At 38.2% G+C, this 24,868-nt stretch overlaps 1 protein-coding gene across 1 annotated transcript; it reads right to left on the bottom strand.

Moving 5' to 3' along the window:
- Positions 1-612: 612 nt before the first annotated feature.
- On the bottom strand, positions 613-24,519 carry ARHGAP11A (Rho GTPase activating protein 11A). The gene is made up of 12 exons (XM_055278570.2): positions 23,309-24,519; positions 19,490-19,560; positions 16,297-16,393; positions 15,465-15,718; positions 14,641-14,804; positions 14,251-14,397; positions 11,106-11,180; positions 10,122-10,289; positions 6,845-6,974; positions 5,916-6,024; positions 4,040-4,178; positions 613-3,396 (listed from the first exon to the last, which is right to left on the bottom strand). The coding sequence occupies exons 1-12, from the start codon at positions 23,435-23,437 to the stop codon at positions 1,808-1,810; spliced, it is 3,072 nt and encodes a 1,023-aa protein (XP_055134545.1). The 5' UTR covers positions 23,438-24,519; the 3' UTR covers positions 613-1,807.
- Between the last annotated feature and the right edge of the window lie 349 nt (positions 24,520-24,868).

The following is a 24,868-nucleotide window of genomic DNA, read 5'->3' as shown; positions in this document are numbered from 1 at the left end:
AAACAGACATTTCTCATTATTGATTCATCTCTCAGAAAAGCCAGTTCAGGTAGTATGTACAGTTAAACCCCTAGGACTTCTTACTGAATTAGTCTTCAAATTCAACATTTCATCCTTCCCTTGATGGATATAAAAAGACATTAATGCATTTTTAAAATTTAAAAATTGTTTAAAGCAGACAACATATATCTGAGTATATGAATTATTTTGTCTCTACTTACAATTAGAAATGCCATAAACATCTACAAACCTATTTGATATCAAATAAACAAAGAACCTAGCCAAGCAAACATCTGATGATTTGAAATTCCTCGTACATACTTATGCTGTAAGTCTGGTTGCTCCGAGTGGCATGAATGCTGCTCTAATCTGCTCCAACATCTAAACATGACATTCTAACAACCAATCTGAAAAACTACCTTTAGTGGTTGATTCTGTCTGCTTATTCCTTCCTCTACAACCTAGAGAATATGTTTTATTGTTCATAATATTCTTTCCTCAAAGATGTGTAATTTGTAATAATTTAAAATATAAATTTAGACAGATTTACTTGACGATTTGGTGCATGTTCTAAATGGCACTTTGAATTTCACGAGAGCCTTAGTCAAGTCATTTTCCAGAGAGTTATCTTTAATGTCTATGCTAAATAAATAACATTTACACACAGGACAAAATAATCATAGGTTTTTATCCAAGTAAAAAAGGTAAAGAGGTGCGTCTACTATTTCAAATTCCAAAATCGAGCATCTAGATATAAGAAATCACCTTGGTTAATTTTTTTCAAGATTATCCCTCTTTAAATAATTGCCAGATCTATATTGGACAAAACAGACACAAATGTGTTTGTGCAAATTATCTTTAAAAACATAGTATGGCTTAAAAGTTATCAATTATTTCCACATCATAATATATGAACATATTTTAGTCATTATTCCGCCTTAACCATTGTTCTTAGTTCGAGTGAACACATGGTACACCTACCGGCACTATAAATGAAATTACTCTGCCCCAAATAAAAATAGAGTATTAGGATGCTATTGAAGGAAATTAATTTCTAGGAATTTTGGCAAGGACAATAAACATTAATATAACTCCAGACATAAGATTTGCAGAGTTTATCTCTACCCTTTACATGCTAGAAATTTATTTATTTTAGAAACCTTATCTGACTTGGAGGAAATAGGCACAACTTGCCCCATTCTTCCTATCACACAAAAATATCATGTCATTTTCGAAAATTAACTTCTCATAAATCCAGTCAACAATTTATTTAGAAAGGTAAAGTCTAGCTGGGCACGGTGGGTCACACCTGTAATCCCAGCACTCTGGGAGGCTGAGGCGGGCAGATCACAAGGTCAGGAGATCGAGACCATCCTGGCTAACATGGTGAAACCCCGTCTCTACTAAAAATACAAAAATTAGCTGGGCGTGGTGGTGGGCACCTGTAGTCCCAGCTACTGGGGAGGCTGAGGCAGGAAAATGGCATGAACCCAGGAAGCGGAGATTGCAGTGAGCAGAGATCGTGCCACTGCACTCCAGCTTGGACGACAGAGTCAGAAAGGTAAAGTCTAACCTCTGCTTTAAGAGATCACAATAAAATTAAAGTTTAAAAATTGCCATCATTAAGAAAAAGAAGTAATTTGTACAAATAAAAATCCAAGTTGCTTGTGCAGTGAAATAAAAATGTTTCAGAGCAAATCTATTGCTTAACAATCATCCTGAGCTACGAACTAACATGTAGATTATCCTGCAAGTCATACCAATTGCTCACTTTATTTACATTAATGACAAGTATAACATTTATCAATTACAAATCTACAGGTTTACTTGTTGGTAGTAATTGAGTTTTTCCGATAGGATGTTTTGGAGAACCTTTGTACCAGGCCCTTTCTCTTTCTGATGGTCTCCTAAGGACCCTGTTATTTATCCCAGAAGAAATGCCCATATTGTTGTTTACAACTGGTTTTACTATATCATGATTAGTCAGATCATCCAAAGGAACCTTAACTTGGCCATCAGATAACATCTTCTGTTTACAAACTGTAGTAGACCTAAGAGAAGCATTCACTGAATCTGGGTGCTTCCTCATCTTTAAGAAAGATTTCGAAGGTAACTCCATGCTTGACTTTGAAATTGCATCAATATTTGACTCTTCACATGACATGGGCTTCTGTTCTTTAGGACCTGATTTGATACATGAAACAGAGGAATCTTTTGATGCACTTTCTATACAAGAGGAAAGAGCACCGTCACAGCTCACTGATTTGACCAGAGGAGAAGCTGTATCACCAAGACTCGCCAACTTACGGCCTGTAGGTTGTCTGCTATACTCCAACAAAGAATTAATTCTTCTGACGGACTGACGAACAGGAGTACGCTGAAACTTAAGAGGTGACTTGACTTTTGTTCTATTTGGTTCATTTAGAGAAAGCTTGTTAAACCACTGTATGTGATCAGAAACCTTTCTATGTTCTGTCATTTGTAAACTTTCAGAAACTGTTTTCTCACATGTTTCCAATGACTGCTGTTTAGTGATTCTCATGGGCCTAGGTTTTGACAAGTTTGTTATAACACATGTACTCTGCTGTGAGAAAGAGGATCTAGCCTCGTCCTTGCTATGTGCTGCACACTTCGGTAAGTTACCTTCAATCATATTCTCATTCTCCTTTAATTTATTATTTAGTTTAATCTTTGGGGACTGCTGTTTCTTTATTTGTTCATCACTGGAGAATTCTTGCTTGCTTAAAGAATCTTTTGGCATATTTGAATGAATGTCTTTTTCATGTTCCATCTTCATCTGGGTTGAATAACATTTTATAGTTGCTTCTCTATTAAATGTTTGAGTTTGAAGGGGTGAAAAGTCCCTCTCTGAAAAACATTTTTCACCTTTACCAGTGTGGTGTTCATATTTCTCCTTTGATTCTACTACAGTCAAATCATTAGTTTCAAATAGATTTTCCTCTGGGCTATCTTCTAAATAAGATGGTTCAGTTAATTTTACTTTCCCCACATTAGTTACTGATGACTGCCTCTGATTCATCAATGTGTGAAGATTACTTCCAGATTCAGAAAATGCTTTTTGAACTTTCACCAAAGTCTCTTTGGTCACGTTATTTTCATCCCCACTAAGAGGGCTACTTGTTATGTTGCTATTATGCTTATTGTTTAAATTGGAAGGGGTGAGTTCACATGAAGTAGCAGGTGACTTTTCTACCATAATATCAGGCTCCAAAGAGTTTTCTACCTCAAGATTTTCCACCATTGAAGAAGCTTCATTTGCATCTACTTCTTGAAAACTTGAATTATTAGGTCCTGTCCAGGACATCCGGTAATTTGTTCCAACTAGTCGCTCTGGAGTTAGTAAGTTTTCCTCAGACTTACTGATCTTTTCTGAACCTAAAATAAAGCAGTTCAGTGCTTAATCCTTTGTATTTAACCTTGTTTTGAAATAATATCCAAGCACATGGCAAATAAGTTACTAAGAATTTAATTCTAATAAAGTATTTGTGTTACAAGAAATAATTTTTAACATAAGAATGTCAAACATTTTCATATTTACATGTATAAGCATTTCCCAATTGTTGATAGAAAAATACATTGCCGGCCGGGCACGGTGGCTCACGCTTGTAATCCCAGCACTTTGGGAGGCCGAGGCGGGCGGATCATGAGGTCAGGAGATCGAGACCACAGTGAAACCCCGTCTCCACTAAAAATACAAAAAATTAGCCAGGCGTGGTGGTGGGCGCCTGTAGTCCCAGCTACTCGGAGAGGCTGAGGCAGGAGAATGGCATGAACCCGGGAGGTGGAGCTTGCAGTGAGCCGAGATTGCGCCACTGCACTCCAGCCTGGGCGACAGAGCGAGACCCCGTCTCAAAAAAAAAAAAAAAAAAAAACAAACACATTGCCAATTCTAATATTTTCACTATTCAAACATGAACTTTTAATCTCTAGAACAGTAAATTAATTAATGTTTTACCATTAAAAAAGCAACTAAAGCAGGATTTTCAGGTAAAACTCTAACAGTAGTATGTAAATGTACCTTTCTTTGGTAACTTTTCATTAACATCTGGGCTAAAAAGCAAACCTGTTTTTACAGATTCAATTCGATTTTTTAAACTTTGTTGATTTGCAAGTCGCCGACCAACACTTTCATATCTATTGACACCAGAACATCCATTCTGTACAGAAAAAAAAAAGTTTTAGTTAAGAAATAAGCCTAGTTAATTCAAAATATAAAGACAGAATAATTTTTTTGTAGTTATCAAAATCTTTAGCTGATTTAAAAAGGGATATATAATTGAGAAACAATTCTTAACAATGACAAATATTCTTGCCTGCTAATGAAAACTGTAATCATTTGATTTTGCTATTAGTTGATATTTTATGATCTATTTTTAAAACAGTCTCACCTATTAATTAAAATAATTTTTGTATGTGTTCTGACTCTGTGCTAGGGCCTGTTCACAAATAGTTGGGGCAGTGGGGTACCTAGACCAAAATCTTATCCTTATGTAATTTACATTCTATTTAGATGGGGAAATTTAGACTTAAATAAGATAAACAGTAAATTATATTGCATAAATACAATACACAAGGTGAAAAGTGCTATGGAGAAAAGTAAAACAGGGTAAAAAGGATATGGAGTGGTGAAGAATGGAGGTTTAGTTTAAAATAGGGTGATGAGAAGATAATTTGTGAGTAAAACAAAACAAAGGCGAGAGCCATGAAGATTTAAGGGGGAAGAACACTACAGAAAGAGCAGAATGCCAGTGCAGTCTCTCAGACTGGAGCAGAGTGAGCAAGGGGGACCGGAGGAGAGCTCAGAAATGCAGCCTGAGAACAGACCACGTGAGGCCTTGCAGGTCAACATGAGAACTCTGGCTTTTATTCAGAGTGAAATGAGGAGTCACTGGAGAGTTCTGAGCAGAAAACTACATAACCTAACAGATTTTAAAAGAGCAATTTCAACTACAGAACTGCAGCAAGGGTAGGAGAAGGAAGAACTATTAATAGGAGTTTACTAGAGTAATCCAGCCAAGAGATGACAGAACTTAGAGAAAGTGGGAAAAGTAGTAATAGTGAGAACTGGTCAGTTTGGAGATACTCTAAACGCAGAAGTTAGACAAGATTCTCTAATGGATTAGACATGGTGTATCAGAGAAAGTGAGGAATCAAGGATGTGACCATGGTTTTTGGCTTAAGTGACTGGAAGAACGATTTGCCACAACTGAGATAGGGAAAACCACAGGTAAAAGTGTTGTTTGGTGCAGGGGATAGTGGCAGCAAAGATGCATCTGTTTGGGACAGGTTACATTTGAAATGCCTATTGGATTAAATATCCAAGTAGGAGAGTCAAAAAAGCAGATGTTAAGAAACAGCCAAGTCGTTCAGAAGAGGATTTGGGACTGGAGAACATAAACTTGGAAGTTGTAAGTAAATACAGGTGGGGCATTCCAAATCTGAAAGGCCAAAATTCTGGATGCCCCCAAAATCCAAAGCTTTTAAGTAGTTGACATGATGCTCAGAGAAAATGCTCACTGGAGCACTCCAGATTTTCAGATTAGGGATGTTGAACTGGTAAAAATAATGTAAATGTTCCAAAATCTCCCCCAAAAATGGGGAATCTGAAATACTTCTGGTCTCAAGCATTCTGGATAAGTGCTACTCAACCTGTATATAACGTTTAAAACTGATGATCACCTTGAGTGAGTGGGGAGAAAAAAGAGCAGTCCAAGGACTAAGCTTTGGGTACTCCAATGCAAGGAAATTTGGTATTAACTCAAGTATAAGAGTTTTGTATAAAAAGAACAGAATGAGACAGTCACTGGAGGGAAGGCAGGGCTATGAGTGTTTTTTAGTATCAAGTTTATAGCGTTATGCTAATATAAAGATCAATAAAATGGTAAGAAACTTACTACATCTCTGCCATTTTTCCCTAGATTGAATTTCAAACGAAGAGATCTTCGAACCTTTTCTTTATGGCTGATTTTAGGAGAAAAGCAGCCTGCTTTTCCTGATTCCACTCTAGAAGAAGTGGAATTAAAAATGTCAGTTTATAGTATGAACACCAGAGAAATACTTGAAATACGAAATTTGAAATAAAGTCCATAGCAAATCATATTGATAATAATTGGGTGGCTTAATAATTCTTTAAAAACAGTTCAACTTTAAGATACCATATATGAACACATTGCATTTGCATATAAAAATCTGTTAATCTTAAAAGTTATTTAGTCAGTTATAAATCAGAATTGTTAGAATAGGCTAGCTTTTTAACCTAACAGGAATTTTTTTGTTTGTTTTTTATTTTTTGAGACAGGGTCTCACTCTGTGGCCCAGGCTGGAGTATAATGGCATAATCACAGCTCACTGTAGCCTTGACATCCCTGGGCTCAGATGATCCTCTCACCTCAGCCTTCCAGGTAGCTGGGACTACAGGCGTGTGGCACCATGCCTGGCTAATTTTTGTACTTTTTAGTAGAGATGAGGTTTTGCCACATTGCCCAGGCTGGTCTTGAACTCCTGAGCTCAAGTGTTCCACCCACCTCAGCCTCCCAAAGTGCTAGGATTACAGGCATAAGCCACCGTGCCCAGCCTCTAACAGGAAATTTTAAAATTACACCATCAACATAAAATAGGATTTTAAGCAAGCAAAGTGGACTCAAATTAGTAATTTTTCTCTGGTGGGTATTGAAAAGGCAATTGATTAATAAGACTATAAAGGCAGAAGGGATTTTAAAAAATTACGACTCAAATATGATGCTTGACAGAAAGACAAAACATTATTAATTATGTGTACACCAAATATTTATCCGATGAAAACAAAATGTCCTGGATAAAGTACCTGCAAACTTTTTTGCCTGCAATTCTTTTACTTCGCCTTGGCACACCTGCAGTGATCAAATGGTTTCCACCAATGGGTACAGGAGAGAGTGAACTCTGAGATGACCCTTCTGAGCTTGTATCGATGTGAACTACAAAAATAACCACATGTAATATACCACGCATACCTATTTTCCTTTCAAAGTATAAAATAGTTATAGCAGCAATTAGATTCAAAGCCTTAATTTCTATCCCAAGCAACAACCGAAATCACTTAATTTCAGGTTAGAAACTTCAAGTGTCAAGTAACCCAACTCAGCTAAGAAAAAGCACTCATTTCTTACTTTTCACTTGCTTAAAGGTCAGACTAAGCATTACTTTCATATTAGAGCTTTTCTTTAAACTCTTTTAATAATACAAGGCAGGAGTAGGCACCATTGCAGACTGGAAAAAGAACAAGATTTGGAGACAGGCTTGAGTTTGCTCCATCACTTACTAAATGGCTTTAGGCTCTGAAAACGGACTTCTATGATGAATATTACTGTTAGTATTTAGTCAGTATCTAGTACATAATACTAATTAGTGGTATTATAAAAAATAAGCTATTGGCAAACAAGTTGGAATCTGAGTATTTGAGATATACCTGCTGGCCAACTGCTACCCACCTGACTCCGGAATGTAATTTGTTCAATATTTTTGGCAAGTAAACAAAAACTAATTATTCTATAATACATGCCTAATCACTTGGCTGCTGCTGTGTTCCATGCAAATAATTATTGGTACAACAGAAGTTCAATTATTTAACACCATTTATATTATGAAATCAATTACAGTAAACAATTATGAAGAAGTAAAATAGTTATGAACAAAGGCTCCATATACACTTATGTTTGAATCACACCCAGGACACAGTCAACAAACATGAACCCTCTCAATTCATCTGAGTTATTAATAAAGAATTCACAAAGTTTCCCAGAGACATTCACGTTTTTTCAATTATGAAAACGGAAAAAATACAACCACCATAGAAACTTTGGGGTGCATTTAGCTAAAGAAAATTTTGGAAGCCGGTATTATACATCTAAAGTGACATAAGTAGCTTTATTCTAGGACTGCAGTCTAGTCACTTTAAAAACGTATTCGGCCAGGCATCATGGCTCACGTCTGTAATCCTAGTATTTTGGGAGGCTGAGGTGGGCGGATTGCTTGAGGCCAGGAGTTCAAACCAGCCTGGCCAACATGGTGAAATCCCATCTCTACTAAAAATATAAAAATTAGCTGGGTGTGGTGGTGCATGCCTGTAATCCCAACTACTCAGGAGGCTGAGGCACAAGAATCACTTGAACATCGGAGGTGGATGTTGTAGTGAGCCAAGATCATGCCACTGTACTCCAGCCTGGGAGACAGAGCGAGACTCCGTCTCAAAAAATAAAAATAAAAAATGCGTCAACGGTCGCAGGAGGCACAGTCAGAACATACGGAACAATGCAAATTTATCACATACATAAGAAAATTATGGCCAGGCATGGTGGCTCACACCTGTAATCCCAGCACTTTGGAAGACCAAGGCAGGTTGATCAGCTGATGTTGGGAGTTCAAGACCAGCCTGGCCAACGTGGTGAAACCCCGTCTCTACTAAAAATACAAAAGAAAATTAGCCAGGTGTGGTGGTGGCCACCTATAATCCCAGCTACTTGGGAGGCTGAGGCAGGAAAATTGCTTGAACCTGAGAGGTGGTGGCTGCAGTGAGCCGAGATCGTGCCATTGCACTCTAGCCTGGGCAACAAGAGCAAAACTCTGTCTCAAAAAAAAAAAAAAAAAAAAAAAATTAGACTACAGACTAATGTTGCCTTTATATATTTTAAAAGCATCATATTTGTTATAATCTAAACCTAGAAATCAATCTGTTTTCAATTTTGCAAATGGAATTTGTTGAATTGTGGCTGAGAAAGCAGGGTCAAAGAAAAGTAGTGTAAAAATAATATGATTACTGTTGTTGAACCTTTAAATTTTTTTATAAAGAAAATTCACTGATTAGGCAAGCTCAAACTAAAAATAGCACAAGACTGTTTAACCTCTGTTTTGGGAGCTTGGAGGAGGAGAAGGAGGAATCACTATGTTCATTCCTTGAGGAAAATGTAATGCTAATAAGCAAAGGCAGGTAGAACTACGACTCCCATTTGCCATTTGAAAAAAGTCCTCTCAACTGCAAAGGCTTTTAAATATTCAAAAAAAAAAAAAAAAAACTGAACTATGTTACTTAAAAAAGTTTAAGTCTCCAACCTGTGAACACTGCAAAAGCTACAGACATAAGCTTCAGAGTTACTATCATCACATTTCAATGAGCCCTAGAGAACATGTGAAGAAGTGGTTTTTTCTGGAAAACTTCAAGTTGCTATTCTGTTCAACTCTCAATAAAACAAGTAAGAACGCTTTTGGACAACAGAAAAAAGAGAGAGGCTTTGGGAAAGAACTCATAACTCAGATAATGAATCAAAAATGAAACTTAACATTGTCTGAAACCAACAAAATAAAAATCTAAAATAATCAGAGATCACTCACATTTTGACTAAATGTAAGATAAATGAGATGGAGGACCCTGGGCTTAGAGTTTCATTTCATTTTTGGTTGATCATAAGGTTAGTATGAGCCAACTTGAATTTTGTATATGCTAAAAGAGCCAATTGAATCCAAGACCCAGACTAATCTCCGGATTAGCATGATCATACTCTATTATTCTCTGAAGGCTCTGGTTGGCCACATTAGAACTTGCAGTTAATGTGGAAGAAAATGGCTGGGCTGGTAAGGGATCTGGAAGCCATGGCACAAGGAATAGCGTCAACAAAGTTCTAAAGCTTTTACAAAAAGTACTTGAGTCTAAAACTTTAAAAATACCCTCATTTTCAAACCATAACCTGCAATAGTAACACTCCCATTTGGGAATCAGACATGATCAAACAACTGGCAACCTCAATTCAACAAATGACAGCAATAAAGCCACAGCTATAGACCCAGAAGTAACTACAGCAGGATTCAGGATGTCTAATCGCATAAAACCTAAGCATCAATGCTATCACCAGAAGCCCCAACTACTACTCTGGGTTATCATAACTTTCAATAGATGTTGTCATAAAACACACACACACACTATATTGAAACAGTGTCTATTTTAAAAGGCAGGGGGTTTTATAAAAATTCATAGGTTGGATAAAACAGAACAAAGCTCTAGTTCCTAAGGGTGGTATTATTAACATGAATTTTAATGTTTACAATCCATTTATATAAATTCTATTTGCTACCTGATACCGGTGTAGAACTGCTGTTGAAGAGATTACTTGGCAACAGCTCAAAGTTAAAATTGTGCTTGATGGACTTCCTTTTCTTACTTGAGAAACCATGAGAAGAATCTACTGGCAATTTACGCTTAGGATTTGGTGTAAGAATCACTGGTGATTCAGATAGCTGGGCTGAAAAAATATCAAAACAAAACCAACTTGTTTCTACTGCAGAGTTGACAACATACAAAAGCTTTACGTAATTTCTTCTTATAAAGCTATTACTTAGAGCTAAACAAAAAATGAGAATATATTTACATCATCAGTTAAGTAGATGTTGTTTAACTAAAACACTGTAATTACTTAAATGAAAATAAGGAAGTCGCAGAGGCAAAACTCTTAAGAGACAGCAGTTACTTAAATCTAAGAGACAGCAGTTACTTAAATCTAATAGACTAAAAGATGCATATGATACACATCAAAGAATATCAATGTAAGGAAGAAATTACAATCAAGGAGTTGAAACAAAAACTAATCTAAATATTATTTTTGCTTTTCATCATAAGTGAGTATTAACCAGTTCATTTCTTCACTCTAGAAAACAGAAGATCATGTTTACTCTTACTGGCTGAATAATTTCAGCCACAAGCAAATTAGGATAAAAAATTGAAATATACAATAACGAACTTCTAGTCCTAAGATAAAAATGAGGTTGAACTATTTTCACATGCTCAATAGCATGTAAATTACAAACAGAAAAGCATGATTAAGAAGATTAAAGACATAAGAGACTAAAAAAATTTTTGCCTACAATTTTGGGTTCATTATAGCCTATGTAATTAGCAATGTCACAACATAGTATATATAGTACAGTATGTCTATTAAAAATAATATTTGATTTGATTAAACTGAATTTGATTTCTAAGTTAGGTAATTATTATTGTAATTGCATTTTATAGAACACTATACAAATTTTAATTTAAATAAATGCATATAATAAATACCTACCAATTCTTTCTTGTTGAGGTGTAATAGAAGGTGTTCTGTTAGATTTAAATTTATTTAGTGCTCCACTAACAAAATCTGAAATGCAAGGCATAAGCAATTATAACTTAACATTTACTTGTCTTTCACCAATAATTCATATTAATATTTGTGGTCTTCTTTCAACATGTAACTTTACATCGGCTTATAAATTTTAAGTTATTTAAAGAGGAATTATTTCAAAATAGGAAAAATACTGAAGGATATATTTTTATTCCATTCCCCACTTATACTTCCATATCCCTAAAATAGACACAATACAGAAAGAAATGTAATACAAATACATATAATGTACAGTAAGGGTAGGGAAAAAGAAATCATTACATGTTAAGGCAAAAGATGAAGGTCTGAACTGAGGCAAGAACCATGGAAATGGAGGCACGAATAAACGTATTTAAAAGATCAGTAGAGATGGAAGTAAAAACATTATATCAATAAATAATGTAAGCAAATGAATAAAAGTGTCTGGAAAATAAATAACATAGTTTGACTAAAGTTGTTCAAAGACAGGAAATAGTAGACAGGTATGCTAGAGCAATCCTATGAAAGACCTTTAATACCAAGTTATAAATATCACTATTACCAATTAAAACTTCTGAAGGGTATGTGTGTGAGATACTTGAGTAGAGTTATACATTTAAAATGTAAGCCTTGGCCAGGTGCAGTGGCTCACACCTGTAATCCTAGCATTTTGGGGGGCCAAGGCAAGCAGATTACTTGATGTCAGGAGTTAGAGACCAGCCTGGCCAACATGGTGAAACCCCATTTCTACTAAATAAACAAAAATTAGCCAGGCATGGTAGCATGCACCTGTAATCCCAGCTACTTGGGAGACTGAAGCAAGAGAATCGCTTGAACCCAGGAGGTGGAGGTTGCAGTGAACCAAGATAGCATCACTGCACTCCAGCCTGGGTGACAAAGACAGACTCCGTCTCAAAAAAAAAAAAAAAAAAAAAAAAATGTGAGACTTAATAGCAATATGTAGGGTAGATTCAAGGAGGAGGCATAAAGACCAAGAAGATTCTCTTTTTAATTTTTATTTTTGAGACGGAGTCTCGCTATGTTGCCCAGGCTGGAGTGCAGTGGCCCGATCTCAGCTCACTACACCCTCCACCTCCCAGGTTCACACCATTCTCCTGCCTCAGCCTCCCGAGTAGCTGGGACTACAGGCGCCCGCCACCACACCCAGCTAGTTTTTAATATTCTTAGTAGAGACGGGGTTTCACCGTGTTAGCCAGGATGGTCTCGATCTCCTGACCTCATGATCCACCCGCCTTGGCCGCCCAAAGTGCTGGAATTACAGGCGTGAGCCACCGCGCCCGGCCAAGAAGATTCTTACAGTAACAATGCAATAAACACTACAGAGACAGAATCTTATACGACATGAAAACTGTCTGATTATAGATGGTAGAGGAAGATGTAGAACCCATGGTTAAAGCCTGAGTATCTAGGGAATAGTGGTGCTGTTAGAAGAAAATGGAATTCACACAGAACCAGGATAAAGAGGATGAAGATGGTCATTTCAAAACGTTAAGCTTAAAGCACCAATGAAAAGCAGATGTGATGAGGTCTGCCTAGCAAGCCATTAGTAAAGCGGAACTGACATTTTCAAGATAACGGTGGTACAGATGTGGTGGTTGTCTATTTAGATGTGATAACTGAAACTACAGGACTGGGAAAGAGGGCAATAAAGATGATCTGCATCTGAGAAATATCTTCATTTGAGATAGAAGTTTTATGGGTTGCATTGTGTTCTCCAAAAAACCTATGTTTAAGTCCTAACCCCCAGTACCTATGAAGGTGACCATACTTGGAATTAGTGTCTTTACAGATGTACTCGAGTTAAAATGAGGTCATCTGGGTGGGCCCTAATCCAATGTGCCCTGTAAGAGGGAAGTTCTGACACAGAGCAACACCATGGGATGACACAGGCAGGGATTGGAGTGACGCAGCTGCAAGCCAAGGAATGCTAAGGACTGACAGCCACTACCAGCAGCCAGGAAGAGGCAAGAAAGGATTCTCCCCTGCAGGTCTCAGGCATTCTGCCAACACCTTGATTTCAGACTTCTAGGCTCCAGAACAGTGAGACAAATTTCTGTTGGTTTAAGCCACCTAGTTTGTAGTACTTTGCTACAGTAGCCCTAGGAAAATCATACCTAAGTCATCAGTATTATCCTATCTACAAAGGAGGTAAAGAAGAAACACAAGTATGCAATAACAAACCAGAAGATGAAAAAGGGATTGGGATAGTTAGTAACATTTGGTTCTGATATTCCAAAGATAAGAAATTTCCTAAAGTAATTGGAAGAATAATGGCCTCTGATTTCTTGATCAAGGAGATTGCAAGTTTTATTACCAACTCCACCATCATAAAACTTTTGGTCTTTCTGATTCTTCCTTGATAATATTTCCTTCATTATTTAGTTCGTACTCCTAACTAACTAATCCATGTCACTAACAAGCTCAAACAATAATCTCATGCCTGGATTACTGACACACATTGCTGACCATTCTCCCTACTTCCAAGTCTTAATTCTTCAAATTAGTAATTTTCTAAAATTTTTTAATCATATCATGCCTTACATCATAAATCTTCAATGATTCACCAACACCCAGGTTAATATTCTAATTCTTTAGCCTGGCATTAAGTTTACCATAATACCATCCTTTATCCTTATGCCGAACACTTCGCTCAAGTCATACTGCTCTATCTACATTAGACATAGGTTACTTCTTCCCTACACAAACCTTTCTTTATAGCATCCTTCTCATCTAGAATAGGATACAAGTATTCTGATCCTCCACCCAATCCCACTAAATTCTATCCATTATTCTAGAAGGTTCAGTTTGGCTCCTCTTTGACAAGTCCCTGATCATTACAACCCAGGGAACTTTTCTCCTTTTAACACATTTTATGTTTGTGCTAAATATTTAGCACTTAACATTAGATTGTACTATCGCTTTAACTTTTTACATGCATACGTCCTATCTTTCCAGCTGTGCTTTAAGCATCAAAAAGGCACATACCACAGTTCATGCTTCTTTATGTGAAATGTACTTTCAATTAAAGCAAATCACTGTACCTCCACAAAATGGGACTGCCACTTACCTCCTACACTTTGTCTTCTTTTTCTCTTATATTCACCAGGAGTTTCATATTCACCTTCTTCAAAGCCTTCCAGTGATGGAGTAGCACAGAGACCATCAATACCCAACATGGCTGGTATCTTTTCCAGGATAAAATCTGGTACACGCCCTAAATGAAAATGTTCACAAGTAAGACAATTAGTATCTTTCCTCCACTCTTCCCCAAAAATGTTTAGATAGTAATATACCAATTTCTTTTCTTTTTTTCTTTGCAGGAGGGGCCGGTACTGTAGGGTGGGGGTGAGGTCAGTAATATACCAACTTTCTAACAGTTGCCTTCATAGTTCCTTTGGAAGAAACAGAGATTTTCCTCATTTAAGCAAATTCTGTTAATAATGCAGCTACATCTTACCAATATCTGATGCATAATCGATAAGAGTCTGTACTACTGCAGCCTGTAATCGTAGCTTCTTTTCTGTGTTAGAAGACATCTTTTCATGTCCTTCACTTGTCTGAAGAAGATTTGGTGCAAATATTACTGCAAGATTGCTGCTATCCATCTTATTCTCCCTGGATCTTAAGTGAATAAAGTCTTTATTAGTTGGAGCCAAAGGTGAAAATACAGAAGAGTTAAAATAACATTATGTAGTACGTTTTGAAGACCTCTTATTATCAGTCATACACAAGTCAAAATAGTTACCCTTCATCTACATGATTGGCTTGAACACAAGAAAGAACCAGAAATATATAGCCTCTCTATATTTAAACATGTATTCTAAAAACCATGCTAATCTTAGAGTTCATACTTTCCTTTTCCACACAAATTGAACATCTTTATCTGATTTTCAAACCTACACATAAAAAGTTGGAAGTATCAGAAGGCAGCAAGTATGTCTAGAATAAGCAGGCTCACTGAGAGCAGGGAGAGGGAAATTTTGAAAAGCAAAACAGAAATATTTAAAAAACCCAGTAAACAAAGCCTTTCAGTGGACAATGAATCTTATAAACACTAATGAACCATTAAGGCATTCATGATGATGATTTTAAGATAAGGAAATATTAAATCATTTGGTATGCTGTTTCTTAAATTAGACAGAGTATACTCTTTATACTAATGAAATATGTAATTTTTAAAGAAAAATTTCCATTCCAAATGAAATTGAACATACCTACAAGCATAAAACGTTAGTTGAAAAATTCAACTATTATTTGCCAGGAGTTTTAACTACCACTTACCTAAGAGAAACATTCCTGAGAAAGTTAAAGAAGTATCTTAATACATGAACTGTGTGGTCAGCCAGAAGACAGGAGAGCAACAGTGTAGCTTTATTCTTTTCCTCTGTGCCTAACTGTTGAGCTTTCAAAAGTGCTTCATGCAAATCAGCCGGGAGAATGGGCTCTGGCAATTCCCTAAAAAACTGCTTAAGAAGTCCCGCAATATCACAAGGAGGTGCAGAAGATAGGCAACCTTCACCATGATCCAGTTTATTCTGAAATAAATATAATAATCTTGAGTATTTTGGCAACTTAAGAGTTTATTGCAAATAAAGTATCTTTTGTTATACTCTAATTAGTTTTCTTTAGTAAATTTCTCTGAACTCTTATTTTAATATGTCACTACTTTATTTTTAGTGATTTTTAAATTTATTTTTATTTTTATAGAAACGTGGCACAGACTATGTGGCCTGGGCTGGCTTCTAACTCCCAGGCTCAAGCAATCTTCCTGCCTTAGCCTCCCAAGTAGCTGGGACTACAAGCATGTGCCACCACACTCAGCTATATCACTCCTTCTACAAGGCTAACAACAATACAACTTAACAAATTTTTTCATTTTACATAATACTTGATAGAAATAAGGACCATGAATTTAAAAGTACCCTATTAAATTTTTAAAGCACGATAGAAATAATATACTATTTCTTTTGGAAAAAAAAATTCTTCTGCCATGAAAAAAATGCAAATTCAATTTCTGTCAACTATTCATATTAATAGTCCTAAATATTTCAGTTTTAAAAACCAAATCAGAAAATGGTTCAAATGAAAAATTACAGTTCAACAATATGCTTACCTTTAGTGCTTTTAGGCGAATAACAGATCCTGATTTCCGAAAAAGCCCTTCGGTATGAATATGTTCTTCTAAAGATGTGCAAGCATTGACAAGAAAGCTGAAAGAGATATTTTTTCAGGTGGCTAGATATACAAATCAAATCCTATTCCTCTGCTAACATACATGAGCAAGCCAAGCACTACATACCTTTCAGAAGCTCTAAAGCCACAAATCTCTGTAGTCTTTGAGATAAAATGTTACTTTTAGTTGTCTACTTGCTTCCCAAATTCTTCTCCAAGGCCCATCTTTTTACTCATAACAACTCCAATGTGCACACTAAATTTTATCTTTCTCAATCCTACTTCATTTCTGCTTCCCTTCAGAGCATGAGACTTGCCTTTTTTTTCTGCCTCTACTTCTTCATATCTCAGTCTCTACTCACCCCTACCCAATCATTCTCATACCTCATTACTCCAAAGAAATAGCTCTCTTCAAGCTCACTAACAGCCTCTGCCTTGCCAAATCCATGGTCAGTGTGTTGTCCTTGTATTGCTCTATCACCATTTGACACACCCGATCCCTTCCCTGTTCATCTCAAAAATACTTTTTCACTACTCTTTTAGTTTTCCAGCTATCTCCCTGCCTGCTCCTTCTCAAATTCCTTTTCTCACTCCTCTTATGTGAGACCTCTACATGCTGGAACCACCCAGGGCTCCGTCCAAGGCCACCTTCTTTTATCTACTATTTCTCCATGGGTGATCTTCTCATCTCCTACGTTACCCAAAAACAGGGTGAGGTTTTTTTTTCCTCACCCCAACATTATCCCTCAGAAAAGTAGGATATATCCCAGTCCTTACAAGCCTTTTCATATTAAGGGGAGTGTGCTCAATTTCTTTATTTTGAACAATAATCTCAATGTTGGCTTTAGATACCTAGATATTGAACAGCTGGGACCCACAAATTAGAATGAATATCAGCTACAAACAACTGATACAGTTGTATTGGAGCACAGTGGCTGAATGTCAGCCTTATTTACAGAAGGTAACTGACAAAACAGTCTTTTTAATTAAATAAAAAGTAGGTCATGAAATTACAATGAAGATTTAGTCATTACTCCTGGGAATATGACTTTGCAATTCCAGACGCTGAAAATCTGTTTTTTTTTTTCTTTTAGTTTTTATTTTGAGACAGGGTCTCGCTCTGTCACCCAGGCTGGAGTGGTGCCATCACTGCTCACTGCGACCTTTGCCTCCCGGGCGCAAGTGATCCTCCCACCTCAGCCTCCCCACTAGTTGGGACTATAGGCACACATCACTACGCCCAGGTAATTTTTCTATTTTTTGTAGAGACAAGGTTTCACCATATTGCCCAGGCTGGTCTTGAACTCCTGGGCTCAATCAATCCACCACCTGGGCCTCCCTAAGTGCTGGGATAACAGGCATGAGCTCCTGTGCCCGGCCTGTTAATTATTGGTCTATAGTAGCCCAAATGAACCCTACTTTAGATGGAGGGGAAATGAATTAAGGATAAGTTTCATCATATGCATTTTTAGATTATATTCTTTTTTTTTTTTTGAGATGGAGTCTCGCTCTGTCGCCCAGGCTGGAGTGCAGTGGTACAATCTCGGCTCACCGCAAGCTCCGCCTCCTGGGTTCATGCCATTCCCCTGCCTCAGCCTCCCGAGTAGCTGGAACTACAGGCGCATGCTACCACGCTCAGCTAATGTTTTGTATTTTTAGTAGAGACGGGGTTTCACCGTGTTAGGATCGTCTGGATCTCCTGACCTCGTAATCTGCCCGCCTCGGCTTCCCCAAGTGCTGGGATTACACGCGTGAGCCACCGCGCCCGGCTAAATTATATTCTTAAAACATAAACTTTCCTAGTAATTTCTGATGCAGTTAGAATAGGCCAGCACAGTGGCTTATGCCTGTAATCCTAGCACTTTGGGAGGCTGAAGCAGGTAGATCACCTGAGGTCAGGAGTTTGAGACCAGCCTGGCCAACATGGTGAAACCCAATCTCTACTAAAAATACAAAAATTAGCTAAGTGTGGTGGTGGACACCTGTAATCCCAGCTACTCGGGAGGCTGAAGCAGGAGAATCACTTGAACCCAGGAGGTGAAGGTTGCGGTGAGCCGAGGTCACGCCATTGCACTCCAGCCTGGGCGACAAGAGCAAAACTCTGTCTCAAAAAAAAAAAAAAAGAACAAAAGGTTATTTATAAATAATAAGTGGCATAGAAAAGCTAAGTGATACATAATACATTTTCACAAACATTCTAATATCTTAGCTTAAATATTCTTTTATTCAATATTTGTTTTCAAGAGACAGGGTCTCACTCTGTTGCCAATGCTGGAGTGCAGTGGCAATGATCATAGCTCGCTGCAGCCTCAAACTCCTAGGGTCAAACAATCCTCTGCCTCAGCTTCAGGAGTAGCTGGGATTACAGGTGCACACCACCTTGCCCAGCTGATTTTTGTTTAAAATTTTTTTATAGATGGAATCTTGCTTTGTTGCCCAGACTGGTCTCAGAACCCTGGGCTCAAGCGATCCTCCTGCCTCGGCCCTCAAAGTGCTGGGATTATAGGCATGAGCTACTGTGCCCGGCCAATATTTTTTAAACAAACAAAAAAAAGTCAAAATTATTACCGAATTGGTAATTCAGTATATTACTTAATCTGAGCTGTGGCAAAAGAATTCATATAGAACTGAAAACTGACTTAACAGAACAAAAATTTTTTGTGATTTCTAACATTTACTCATTACTGGACTTTAAAATTCAATCCTGGGAATGAGTACAAATTATAAATTTAAAATATGTGAAAGTTAAAAAAATATTTTTAACATTATGAGAGATGAAATCATTTGCCAGTTTGAAACAAGTATGTTTTAATCGATTATTTCTTTTAAACTCTCTAAAACCAGTTTGAAAGGTTTACTCTCTTCTTCTTCATTTCCCTGGCTAGAAGGCTCACTGTAGCCTCCACCTCCTGGGCTCAAGCAATCCTCCCATCCCAGCCCCCTGAGTAGCTGGGACTACAAGTGTACTCCGCCAAGCTAATTTTTCTATCTTTTGCGACGAGGTCTCACCATGTTGCCCAGGCTGGTCTTAAGCTCCTGGACTCAAGTGATCTGCCCACCTCAGCCTCTCAAAATGCTGGGGTTACAGGCATATGCCACTGCACATGGCCTTCTTCATTTCAAACTCTGCTTACCTTGGAATGTGTCCATATTCTGGTACAGCAGAATGGGGCAGTGCATTAAAAGGTACTCCAAATATTTTACCCTAAAATGACAAATTCAGTTACTCTAACACAAATATTAGGCATAATATCAGTTTTCTTAAACTTAGGCAAATTAAAGACCTCAGGAAATTAAAAAAAATCAGAAATAAATGATAAACTATCAATCAAGACAAAAATAATCATTTCAAGTGCATTCGATAACAAATAATTACTATATTAGACAGTATGCTAAGTGCTGGGAGTACAAAGATGGCCAAGATAATGTCATTCCCCTCAAATAATCTAGTAAACTCAAGTTTCCAATCTGATCATAAAGTCAATTTGGTTAGTCAGTAAATTCTTAAAACAGAATTTGGTCCAAAACACTAACATTTACCCCAAAATACTGTAGGTTCCTTTAATGATCTTATAAATACTTACTATATACTTTCTTCTGGTCACCTTATAAATACTTACACAAAAGACTAAGTCAACTGAAAAGCAAAACAGTAATTCCTGTCATTCATTGAGTCTTCCTAAAATTATATCAGAAGAGGTTATTTTTATACCTAATATATTTTCCACCTTCTATAGAAGAGTGCTTTTCAAACCATGCCCTGAAGTAAGCAAGACAGGAGTGTGCAAATATTTAAGTCAAACTTCATTTAACTAGCTGGAAACCCATTTTTAAAACCTCCCTTTCAAATTTTAATACATTGAAGATCCCAAGAGTAAAGCTGTGTGTTGGTTAACTTGAATGTTTTTGCACACTGAAATAAAGAATTTGCCACTATCTTTGCGCATGCATTCGAACCTCTTAAAAATGTGTGGCTTTCCACAGCACTGAAAGGTGAATTCAAGCCTGTACATGTCTGGTTATTCACACTTAAGTGGGTACGCATAATCTCACATGTTAATTTAGTTTACATGCATCTGCTCTGTGAATGCTGAAGTATTTTTTTCCGATGTCACAAGTTATCAACCAAGAAGTATTTATGTTTTATGAGCGTTATATTTTACTTTATATTTACAATAAAAATCACTCAGCATTGTTAATGATGCAACACAGTAACAAAATTTTACTAATTCTCTTTCAAGCACCTGGCTCCAATTAATTCACAAATATTGTAAGCTGAAAAGACAGTATAGTATAGTAAGTACTTAAGAGAGTAGACTCCTAAAGGCAAAAATGCCAGGTGTTTTTTTTTTTTTTTTTGAGACGGAGTCTCGCTCTGTGGCCCAGGCTGGAGTGCAGTGGCGCGATCTCGGCTCACTGCAAGCTCCGCCTCCCGGGTTCACCCATTCTCCTGACTCAGCCTCCCAAGTAGCTGGGACTACAGGCGCCCGGCTAATTTTTTTTGTATTTTTAGTAGAGACAGGGCGGGGGGTGGGGGCGGTTTCACCGTGTTAGCTAGGATGGTCTCGATCTCCTGACCTCGTGATCCACCCGCCTCGGCCTCCCAAAATGCTGGGATTACAGGCGTGAGCCACCACACCCACAAAAATGCCAGGTTTTAAATCTTGACTCTTGTACTTAACAGCTGAGTGACCTGGATCAAATTAACATTCTGTTCCTCAGTATCCTCACACAGATCCTAAGTCATAGAGGTGTAGGAAGAATTAAATAAATTAAAACATACAAAACACTTGTATCAGTGTCTGACAGAGTAAGCATTCAAAAAATATTTGTTAATGTTATGATCATCATTTTAAGCTGAACTATTTAAAAAATGTTAGTATGGGCAACCCCTTTATTGGGTAAATCAGAATTTTCTTGATACTGTGCAACCAAACCAAATGTAAAAATAAACCAGATACTTATGCTGGTAAGTCTACTTCTGTTATATATAATTAGAATTCAACGTGTTTTTTTCCTTAAGTCTTATTATTTAGAATAACTGGCTTCACAAGTAACCACTATAATTTAATCTCATAAAATGTTTTTAAAATTTAAAACTACAGTTAGCTAACAAATACCAGTGGGCTAAAGAAAGTGTTTTCAAACAAACTATCCCATTAGATCTCATAACACGATGATCTTGTATATCTCTTCATTAGAATATTCTTACAAGTGTTTCTAGCTGAATTTATATGGCATGATTACCAATTAGGAGGCAGACCACTGATATGACAACTATTATTAGATGAAGAAGTGGCATGTGACACGCACTGTGCTAGGCCTACATAAAGAGCTTCACTTTTTAAAAATCCCTAAACAATCCAAGGAGAAATACGTTCCCACTTTATAAATATAAAACTGAAGCTTAGGGAAATCAAACAAGCAGCCCAAGTTTACAGATGTAGTAGGGGTGGAACAGGACTCAAACCCAGGTCTATCTGACTCTGAAAGCAGGCATCAGTTTTTCTTGTTAAGGGGTGAAAAGGCCGGGCGCAGTGGCTCACGCCTGTAATCCCAGCACTTTGGGAGGCCGAGGAGGGCGGATCACGAGGTCAGGAGATAGAGACCATCCTGGCTAACATGGTGAAACCCCGTCTCTACTAAAAATACAAAAAATTAGCCGGGCGTGGTGGCGGGCGCCTGTAGTCCCAGCTACTCCGGAAGCTGAGGCAGAATGGCGTGAAACCGGGAGGCGGAGCTTGCAGTGAGCCAAGATCGCGCCACTGCACTCCAGCCTGGGGGACAGAGGGAGACTCCATCTCAAAAAAAAAAAATAAAAATAAAGAAAAGGGGTGAAAAAAAGTCCATATACAAACTCTTCCATATACTTACAAAATCAGCTACATTTGAGATCTTGGAAAGCCAGTTTTACAATCAGAAGAAATCACTGCAGCTTTTTAAATATAAGTAAATGTATTGCCATTAATTTGCTATCAACAAAAATAACTTCTCTAAAGTTTATCAGCGATTAAGAGGTACACATATTACTTTTGTTAGTGGTTTTCTTCTCCAGCACTTTTTTTTAGAAACCATAAACTATTAAAAGCAATGTATATTAATTTTATTAGCTTGTCTCCAAGTACTAGGAAGTACCATATAAATTAGGCACATACATTTAAAATGAAATGCTTTACATTCGGCTTATTTTTCACAATGGAATTCTTGATAATGTGGCAGAGCTATTAAAATCTCATTCAAAATCCCTTTATCTCAACCACCAAAACATCAACGACTTCTCAATTATTCCACTCTGGCTTCTCAATTTACTCATATAAAAAAAAATTGCTGTCTCAAAAGTATGACATGGCCAAGCAGCAAATTTGTTTCCTAAATTAGTGAATATGCAGTTATCATTTGAAGCCTATTTCTAATGTTCTGTCATACTTCATCTACGGATTCATGTAGAAAATGCACTGGTCTCCCTTGTCCCTCTACAACCGTACTCTAAAACAAGGGTGGAGGGGTAGAGTTTTTGTCCCTCCCAACGTACTACCTGTTCCAAATACAGTAAGCTGGCAATATCTGGAGACATTTTTAACTGTCACAACTGAGAGATGCTACCAGCATCTAGTGGGTAAAAGACAGACATCCCGCTAAACATCCCACAATTCACAGAACAGCATTTCGTCTTCCTTTAACAAAAATTATCTAATCCAAAATATCAATAGTGCTGAAGTTGGAAAATCCTGCAACCTTCTCTCAATGATCAAAAATCCTTGGGAAAAAACAAACAAACAAACAAGAATGTCACTTTTTAAATATCGGCAATCGACCATCTGAACTGAATTACACACCTAACCATTCTTTTTGATACACAGAGTGAACATTTTATTTTAGCACGATCTGGTAATAAGTGATGATAAAGGGTGTGCCCTTTCTTTTAAATCTAAATCCCTTTTCACAGAACTTACCCCTGTTTCCGTGGCTGCTGTTTCATGTCTCCTGCGATCGCACTGCCCACGGACACCCTTCACCTTAATACCATAGAAGGCCCGCAGATGCTGCAACAGGGCCAACCTCACCAGCCTCTGATCCCACATTCCGGACACGTCGATAACTCTCAGAGGCAGGATGCAGGTCCTGACACTCGTTCGCCACCAACTCTTCCAATTTCCAAACGCTCTCAAATTTGAACTCCGCTCGGCTGCCTTCCGGCCCCGTCTGGCACTCCTGCGGCCCCGACCCCCGGCCACTTCCACGGCTTTTCCTTGATCCTCACTCACATCCACTTACACAGACCCTCTTCTCTTAGCCCTTTGATCCAGCCACACCTCACTCTTCCTTCACTTACACCGACCTTCTTTCTGGTCACCCAATCCTTTCAGCTACTCACATAGACTTCTCTTCTTTCTGATTCTTTCTGTTTCTCGCCTATTGCCAGATTCTCTCCACTTCCGGCTACTTCCAACGATCCCCCTTCCCCCAAACCTTACTGTCCCCGTCTGGTTAGCTCTGAAATGTGAAGAGGACCCTTCTCGCTCCTCCAACCCCAGCAGGCTCAATTGGGCGCTCGCCCCCGCCCTAGCCTGGCCGCCGGACCAGCCGGCTGCTCAGGCAACTCTTCCAGTCCCGGTGCCTGCCCGGGCTGGTCACCGCCGTCACCCCGTCTCACAGGCTGCTCGTTCCCTCCCCCATCAGCCTGCCTCTACCTCCCGGCCTGCACATCCCGGTGCGCTCACTGAAGCCAAGCCGTTAGCCTCATGCTTCCGCCCCCAGCTCCTCTGCAGACACCCGGAGCCACTTCGGCCGTCACACCGGCAGTTTCAGCCCAGGCTCAAATGGCAGCGCCAAACAGCGCTCCACATCTGATTGGTCCACTCCTCTTTTCAAAATCAGGACCCCCGGAGGGTGGCCGAAAGCTGCCTGTCTAGGTAGGTGCGGGCGAAGGGGTGTAACGGACAAACCCAGCAAACATGAAAAGCAGGATGAGTTTCACTTGTTCCTTCAAGGCCAGTTTTTTGGGCGGGGGAATACTGTTTAAAGGCTATTTAAATACACCAGACCTGCGCCTCAGACCATTCATAGTATTTGAGGAAATGTAAAAGACACCTTATTCCCGTTTTTTTCCGAGCTCCGCTGTCGCTGAAGGCCCTCTTACGAAGAAACCATTCTACGGAAGCCCAGATGAGACAACTTGAGACAGGATTCAGAAACGCTGATTTTAGTAACCTTAACCCATGGGATGTAAGAAACATCCCAAGGCGGGATTTAGAGCGAGAGATTTGGACTCGATTTAAATACAGACAATATAGTATGCATTTACTAACACCACATGTCACCCGCACGAAGCTTGGTAAGGGCAGCAACAGAACTTTATCTGCCATATGCACTCCTGTATTCCCATTACCAAATAGTGCCAGGGACTAAATGAATATTTGCCCAATGAATGAGTTTTAAGTAGGAAACGTTTGCATAGAATCATTTTGTTTCTTTTGGAGTTCAAGTCTTCGGGTATTTTACCCTTCCCTATC

This window comes from Symphalangus syndactylus, chromosome 5 (assembly GCF_028878055.3).
Source record: "Symphalangus syndactylus isolate Jambi chromosome 5, NHGRI_mSymSyn1-v2.1_pri, whole genome shotgun sequence".
Taxonomy (NCBI): domain Eukaryota; kingdom Metazoa; phylum Chordata; class Mammalia; order Primates; family Hylobatidae; genus Symphalangus; species Symphalangus syndactylus.
The sequence above is the reverse complement of the archived record's forward strand: the minus strand, read 5'-3'. Positions and strand labels throughout refer to the sequence as shown.

Bases quoted from the DNA above. Each gene is read 5' to 3' on its own strand.
- ARHGAP11A (XM_055278570.2), bottom strand. From the start codon at position 23,437: ATGTGGGATCAGAGGCTGGTGAGGTTGGCCCTGTTGCAGCATCTGCGG. The intron at 11,181-14,250 runs GTAAGTGGCAGT...CTTGCATTTCAG, and splicing joins AAGAAGACAAAGTGTAGGAG to ATTTTGTTAGTGGAGCACTA. The intron at 6,025-6,844 runs GTACTTTATCCA...CACTTCTTCTAG, and splicing joins GCAGGCAAAAAAGTTTGCAG to AGTGGAATCAGGAAAAGCAG.